The 8,512-nt window shown below is 43.6% G+C and overlaps 1 protein-coding gene across 1 annotated transcript; it reads right to left on the bottom strand.

The window, feature by feature from the left end:
- Window positions 1-1,929: 1,929 nt before the first annotated feature.
- LOC124704758 (wall-associated receptor kinase 1-like) lies at window positions 1,930-5,396 on the bottom strand. Its single transcript, XM_047237014.1, has 2 exons — window positions 4,448-5,396; window positions 1,930-2,990 (listed from the first exon to the last, which is right to left on the bottom strand). The coding sequence occupies exons 1-2, from the start codon at window positions 5,394-5,396 to the stop codon at window positions 1,930-1,932; spliced, it is 2,010 nt and encodes a 669-aa protein (XP_047092970.1).
- Between the last annotated feature and the right edge of the window lie 3,116 nt (window positions 5,397-8,512).

The following is an 8,512-nucleotide window of genomic DNA, read 5'->3' on the forward strand; positions in this document are numbered from 1 at the left end:
GCCACTCGACGCTAGACCTAGCATGGGTGAGCGTAACCTTCTTGTGCACTCTTCGTACACAAACAAAAACACGATGTTACACTAACAGAAAGTACTACATGGACTACCCAATAAAATCATCTTCGTGAGTTGATCATATAGCAAAATTGTGCAATATACCACCATCTACATAATACAAGCAATATGGATACACAGTACCAAGGTAATTAAACATTCGTCTTCAAAGGTTTGATATCTTCTACTACTACAAACAACGACAAGGTACATGACACATGACAACAGGGTAGTTAAACATCATAGAGCAGCAGCTTTTGGATAACCATCTAATTCAGCTTACTAAATGCTGAATACAGTGGGTACAGATAAAAACACTTGGACCTAACCACATTTTGACACAAGTTCAGAAAAACATGCCTAGCTTACACTCACTGTTGTAACTTCAGACTCAGAGTACAACATATCGATTGCATCTTACACATGAAATACTTCAAAATTACCAAATGTTTGCTCCAATCTCTGAATGATATCCTATGCAACGTGGGATTGTTGGAATAAAATGTACAGGCAAAAAAAAGCCTACTTCAGAATTTAAACTAATTGTATGCTGATTTCAAACAGAAATTCAGAATGTATAGTTCCAGAATTTGACACAGTCCTATACTGGATCAACCTAAGTGTCGATGGATCCAATTTAGTTTATCCATGACACAAATAAATTGAATATGGTTAGTTGACCATTCACCAAGCATGCATCGATGGGGAAGTATGTGAAATCAATTCAAGAAGGGGAATAGGGAATGTGTGTTTACTAAGATGTGCATCATCCGACTGATGTGGTGTAGAGGTTACCCGGACACGTGCTCCTAGCGCCCCGAGGTGAGGACGTGGTCATGGAGGAGGCTAGGGAGGACCTCTAGGAGCCGATGTTTGGGCATACGGCGTCTCCCGCGACCGCCCTCCAGCTGTCCGGCAGTGTGCCGACACGTGGGTGCTCATGAGCGGGCAGAGGCAAGCTAGGGAAGGGGAGGGCGAAGGGGCAGGAAAGGCTGGCGATGGCCGATGGGGGCTGAAATCCTAGCGCCGCACGGTAGGTGCCGACAGCTGTGCGAGGTGCATGAAAATGGACAATATGCAATTCCAACCGTACGCTTCATCTTTTTTCTGAGAAAACCTGTTGCGGGATATTTTTCTTCTTTGACAAAGTGAACTACCTAAAATACCCCCAAGCACAAATATACTACAGTACATCCTATCTGGCGCAGTATTATAAATCTGCGCCCTTAGATCAGTGATAATAAAGGGTCCGGAATGACATAGTGTACCGTAAAATGACTCATTTTCATTAAGATTTTGGATGGACGAGCTAGGAGCTTTGGATAGATCATTCACCGGGAACCTAGGGGTTTCATTTCAGATTTATCAAGACACGCCTGCAATACCTCTTAAGCCGAAGCAAGAACGAGTAATTGTCCTCACAAAGTACAAATAAAATCAACTCGTACAAAATACGCTGTGGCTTTAGGATTGTATTTATATAAAAATATCTTCTACTTGTGGTTGTAGGATTTGTAGAAACCCACATATGCGATCACAGCCGAAACACAAGGAATAATTTGAGAAGCGCACACAGTCAGTTTGTGCCACTAATTGCAGCATTTTTGCATTCCATTTATCTGATATTAAAGATACATAATGTGGGAAAGACTCATCAGCCACATAAGAATTACGACGAATTAACTGAAATTAATGAAAGTACGCACACCACCGATGCATGCATACCCACACGGTATACATCACATACAACACTAGATGAGCCAATAGAGATACAATAACATAACACAGAGAAACCATTCTTCCCTGGAGTGGGTGTGCACTTGCCGACTATTGGTGGATGGAGGGAGTTGCACCAAAGAATGGCATGAATAGTAGCTAGGTCTGCTGCTGTATGGGTGACCCAGCCATGGTGATATCCTCCAAGCTCCCATAAGTGCCGAGTGTCTTTTTAAGTTTCTTGTCTCTCCTGAGCATAACCAATCTCTCAGCCACCTCCGTCATATCTGGTCTCTCTTCTATGTCTTCGTGTAGACATTCAATTGCTAGCTTGCTAATTTCTTCCAAGATAAACATGTCTTCTTCATTTGAAATCTCCGTGTCAAACATAGCCCTCCCACTATTCTCTTTCTCGTAAACTTTGCAGAAATCAATGATGAGGCTTTGGTTCTCGCCATATACGTTCTTCTTTCCAGTAATTAGTTCCAGGAGAACGGCTCCAAAGCTGTACACATCACTCTTTTGTGTTAAAAGGCCAGTTTTCAAGAAAACCGGGTCCACATAACCCATGCACCCAACTACTTTCTTGGCAAATTGTCCCTCTATATTAAGCTTTGACAGCCCAAAATCAGAGATTTTGGGTGTTAAATTTTCATCAAGGAGTATGTTGTCCGGCTTGACATCGCCATGTCGTATGGCCTGAGCTGTGGATGAGTGCATGTATTTCAACCCTTCTGCAGCCCCAATTGCAATATCCAAACGCAGATCCAGTGGAAGTTCTTGGTTTTTCTTCTGGTGGAGAATGTCTTGGAGGCTTCCATTAGCCGCAAACTCGTATACCAGCATTGGGACCTCCACCTCAAGGCAGCAACCTACCAGCCGAAGAATATTCTTATGGATCATGTTGGTCTGAATCTCCACTTCATCGGTGAAATCTTTCCTTGATTCTTCATTTACAACGATAGATCCCTTGACAGCCACAATAGTATCATCAGGGAGAGTTCCTTTATAGACGTTACCAAAGGCTCCATTACCAAGAAAGTCTGAATTGTTTCTTGTGATTTTCTTCAGTCCCTCCTTGGTGAAAATGGTCAGGCCTTTCACGTTCTGAAGTACCTTACCCCCGTTCTTTTCAAATGATTTGTCCAGTTGTCTCTTTTGGAAGAAAACCAGTACTAACAATAGAGCAATAACTATGAGGGATAAACCTAGGACAATCCCTGCAGTTTATCAACCAATTATTCATGTGTAAGAAATTGTATATGGTAAAAGACAAATGAATGCTTTGCGTGTACAAATAGAATATCTAAATATTAACCATATGATTCAATTGTTCATCTTTTTGAGATGTGAAGGAGGGTGTATTTCAAAAATGACCATATCTATTGTATTTAAAATAATCATACCATGTCGGACATGCCCATGTCGGGTTATTAATTGAATAAACTAAATTGTATGCACTTAAGTGCACACACGCAGTATGCTCAAACCTCCAGATGCACGTAGCCATACGATCTGCAAGCGACGGGCTATAGATAAGGCTTACTGTATGAAAATTCACTTGGTGCAACGAGGAAGCTAAAAGCATGGCTACTATCACCTAAACTCCATAGTGGGACATACGCCGAATTTTGGTATTTTACAAGTCTCCATTGCATCGACTAACAATGAGCGAGCCTATGGATGCAACACTCATACAACCTTTTTTTGTGAAAAATAGTATGGAATGATTAAGTTTGTATTAAAAAATACCAAAATACAAGCGTGACCTACTAAATTGGTATACAAAAGAAATATATTTCACAATCGATGTATAAGTACTAATTTCATGCATTTATATTGAGTACTAAATCCTTGTACTAAAGAAATATATTTCATGTGTTATATCCCAAACTAACTACAGTTTCAGGTTAGTTCTCCTAGCTGTATCATTCCATGTTGGGTTAAAGAAATTAGTATTTGATGATCAATAGCATAATGCATGATGGATATAAACCATCCAAACCATTAAACTAACCATTAAATATATTCCATAATGGATATAACAATATTACCAAACCCATCAATTTTTTTTTCCATTATTAGTTAGTTTGTATCAGGTTTGGAAAATATTGGAGAGTAGTTTTCACGGAATAATATAGCTAAGATAAATAACCTCACCAGCAATAAAATGAAATCAGAAATAACCATATAGTTAGGAACAATATAAGGAAATATGGGGAGAGTGTGCATACCAACGGTAAGCTTGGCTGCAAGAGGGAACTTTGAACTCTTTGCAACGCACGACAATGTCTTTGAATCATCTTCACGTTTGTATCCTTTACTGCATTCGCAAGTGTGCGAGCCAGCGATGTCGGTGCATTCGCTATGCTTAGGGCACGCATTTTCTGGGTCGCGTTGACACTCGTTGATATCTGCATCGTAAATGGCTCATCCGTAAGTTAATAGTCACCCGTCGGGCATGTTATCACAAAGAAAATGCGCACATGTTTTATATTGTACATTATACACAACTTACAAAATATAATGAAATTTAATGGGATAAACTAATTATATGTACAAGTTTTAGGAAAAAAACAATCAAAGTAAATGTACTAGGTAAGTCTAATTAATTAAACACCATGCGTAGGCTAACTGAAAGAAAAATGGATTGCTAAGGCTAGACATAGAGCCTTACCATGGCAACCTTCTGGAACGTAAGGGTTGCCCTCGTAACCGTCGGAACAGTGGCAGACGTACCCCGGCCCATTGTCGGAATCAGCGCAACGGCTGTTGACGCTGACGCAGGCTGATTCCTTGAGGTTGTTGCAGGATTCCGAGTCGCGGACAGCCCAGTCGAGGAGCAGCGGCATGGTCTGGTTGCTGAGCATGTCGTCTTTGACGTGAGCCGCCTTGAAGGAATATCTGCCTTTCTCCACGATGAAGGCGTAGTTGCAGGGGCTGTACTCGAGATCTATGTGCGGCCATGTGCTTAGCTGCATGCGGGTGTCGATGAGGCCCGGTGGGAGGTTGATGTGGCAGCAGCCGATGCCCTCGCAGGCACCGTCCTTGGGGGCGTCGGCGTCCTTGCAGTAGGCCACGCAGCCGCCATAGTAGGACTGGGCGTTACGGCCAGGCGACCCGCTGCCCGTGTAGATGAAGGTGCTACAGCCGAGGACGTAGAGCTCGTTGGCGTAGTTGGAGATGCGATACACATCCTGAGTGCTAGTCGCGCTCACATTCAGACCGCCGTCGAATTGTTTGGTGACATTGCCGAGGGCGTTGAAACACTGATATGCCACCTTCGTCTCCACCCGGATCTCCGCGCGTGGCGTCACGTTGAGGCTAAGAACACGTACCTGGTCCGCGAACCAGTCTCCAAAGATACCGAGGTCAAAACCCCAGTCGGGGCGGGAGGTGGCGCCTGGAAGAAGCGGTATATACACCCCGCTTGAGTTGTCGCAGAGGATCTCGAAGCCTGGCCGGAAGCAGTTGGCGCCGATGCCGAATGGGTAGGGGATGTCGACGCCACCGCAGCTCGACTGGCAGCCTTCCTTTGCGGTGGGGTTATCAGCGCCAGCGGTGGCTACCACAAGCAAAGCGGTGGCTAACACTAGCAACAACATCGTGGCCTTGTGGGGCGACATTGCTGCGGCTTTGCTAGCAGGATGCTATCAACTCAATGCGATTTAGCACTGCCTGCCTACTGCATCTATATAAAGCCTAGTCTCTCACTTTATTTTATTTGACCGCCGACGATGATGTCCATTATTTCATTCAACCGTCTCAACATTCCTTCGCTGGAGCACAAGAATATCCGAACATGCATGCTAGTACTAACTGCTTGCTGGGCTTTAAAAAAATGCACTACGCGTTACACCTAAATGACAAAAATGAATACCACATCTGTTCATAAAAATATGTCACAAGCTAGTTTGTCTAAATTTAGGTATAGCTAGACAGTATTTAGTGTATAGATACAATCGAATTTGGACAAATTTATAACATGTGTTTACGGACGGCCAAGTATATACAATCGCTAGAATGTTGTACTGCCGATGACTGTCAGTTTGGAATATGGTTGGCACCAACCTGGGTATTTGTATTTTTATTAAAACGAAAATAATAAGGATCTTTTCTTGTAATAAAGAGCCAAACTGTATCTCTGTATTTGCAGCTCAAACTGTTTATATTCATTTTTTTTCGAACCATGCAGGAGGACTGCATCTAATCATATTAGAAGGAAGAAAAAGCCAGAAAGAAAGGCCAGAGTACTAAGTTCATACAGCCACACGACCCACAAGTCGACTAAAGAAAACAACAATGGACCAAAATACTAGAGACAGGAAACAGGGCTCCTAACGACATATAGAAGCTAAGACCTGTCCTAATTATGAAACAGGTATTTATATTCGCTTATGTTCTGCTCCACCAATCACCTAAATTGGTTGATCCTAGGAGATGCTCCAGAATACAGTTCTCCTAACAAGTGTAGCAACCTGTAAGTCTTAAGATCACAGACGTGATCAAACCTTGGATATCTGACGTAGAGGCAACGTCATTCCATAGAGTCAATACCACTCCATGGATGTTCTATCTTACTTTGTTGTTTGGTTAATATTTTTCTCAAGTCTCAGTCTATTTTTTGTGTGTGATGTCCATATCGGCATCATTCCATGAGAAGCCCAAACCGAAGACTTCGAACCGCTGTAGGGTAACTAGCTAACTGGACTCAACAACCTATGTTTGACTTTTTGCAAGGGCTCAAGTGGGAAATAAACAGGAGCAGGCTAATATCGGAACATGCATATATGCTTGGCTAGCCAGCCGTAAATAGTAAGAAATAATACACTAAGAGCAAGCTTCCAATAGGATCCTGGAACAATGACGGAATGTTTAATAGTACTACTGGGAGCATGGGCGCCACATTTCATTTCATTTCAGTGAGGTTATCGGCATAGGATACGACGAGCAAAGCGGTCGATAACACTACCAACAACATGTTCATTGGGGGTTGCTGAGCTGTTGCGGCTAACAAGTACACTCGCTCCGTTTGGAATTATAAGACTAAACATGTATCCTTAGATTATAAATTCAGCCAACGTAATATCAGGTATTATATATTTCAAAATATATATCAAAGAAAATTTAGATATTCTACTTTCTAATGATATAATTTTTATTTTATACAATTCATGTAATGTTGATCAACTTAAAGATCTAGATATACGAGCTGAACTTATAATTCCGAACGGGGTCAAGTTCCACCACCATGCAGTTTGTAGAAACCTCCACACATCTATTATCTGCCTCTTCTATCCATGTTCCCTTGTGTGTGGTACAGCAGCAGTACAATAGATAGAACCACAAAATCCCCTTCTTCTCCATCTCTTTGCTCCCTAAACGAGCAGGATAGTTCCATGGCTACGGTGCCCTATCCGGATTAGTGTAGCACGCCACCGCCCTATCCGACTTGACCGATTCCTGGTAGTGGATACGGATCCTTGAGGTAGAAGCAGTTGAGCCCGGTGAAGTTGATGCACATCCTGAGCTTCATGGTAATATGCTTGGGGCCGAGTACTGGGTTTGCCGTCCATAAGGTGTAGCGTACCTCTCGGATGAATCCTGCCTCTAAGAGCTTGGCGATTTGTTCTGCGATCACCTTCATCATATCCTCGGCGAATTGTCGCAACCCCTGTCGAATCCGCGTCGTCGCATCGAGGTATACGTTAAGTGAGTTCCCAGTGAGTTCTCGGGGCATGCTCGGCATGTCGGATGGCTTCCATGCGAAGATGTCTCTGTTGGCGCAGAGGAACTCGACAAGCGTGTTTTCCAATTTGTTGGTAAGGCCGACACCTATCAGGATGGTATTCTCTAGTATGCTAGTGTCCAGTGTTATCTCCTTTTCACTTGATGGCTTGAAGGCCGGGTGGAGAGTAGGATTCTTAGCTTGTGGAAGGAGATCTTGTGAGAGGAGGCCCTCTACCACCCTCCGCATGGTGGAAGCAAGCTCGACGGAGGTGCAAAGCGCATCCACTAGATCGATATGTTCTCGTTCGCCAGGTAGCCCGTCTTGATGCTCCCCTTGATTGTGATGATGCCCCCAATACCTAGGATCTTCGGCTTGAGGTATGTATGGTTAGGTACCTCCATGAATTGGACGATTGTCGGTAGCCCTAAAATAGTCATTTCAAAGGTTGCCACTTCGAAGGTGGGTTCCCTCGAAACTTACCACTTTGAAGGTGAGCCTCTCTGTCTGGAAGTTGCTTCGGATTCCAAAGGTGACCGATAGGGTGATCTTACCCATGGGGAGTACTTGAGCCCCGGGATGATCCCATAGAATGGGGTGTCGCTATCGGTGCATATCTTGGAGCGGGGATGCCCACGTGATCCAAGGAAGTCATGTATAATAGGTTCAGCCCAACCCCACCGTCCATGAGCATCCGTGTGAGATGGATTCCAGATCAGTGGCGCCAGTACCAACGCGCTGCTTCCTAGATTCAGGACTTGATCGGGATGATATTGCTGGTCAAAAGTGATAGGTATTTGGGCAATGTTGGACTAATGGCGAAGATTGTACTCTCCGTTGCCTTACGGATTTTCCTAGTGGGGTACCTGTAGGTCCCCCATAGATCATGAGAGAACCCCGTTCCTCAGAGTATCTTTTCTGTAGTGTTCCGTAGCAGAAAGCAAAAAAAATCTAACTAACACATCCCCATTGCCCAAATCTATCTAGAAAAAATGCAGTAACGGTGAAGGATTC

The sequence above is a fragment of the Lolium rigidum genome, chromosome 3, assembly GCF_022539505.1.
Source record: "Lolium rigidum isolate FL_2022 chromosome 3, APGP_CSIRO_Lrig_0.1, whole genome shotgun sequence".
Taxonomy (NCBI): Eukaryota; Viridiplantae; Streptophyta; class Magnoliopsida; order Poales; family Poaceae; genus Lolium; species Lolium rigidum.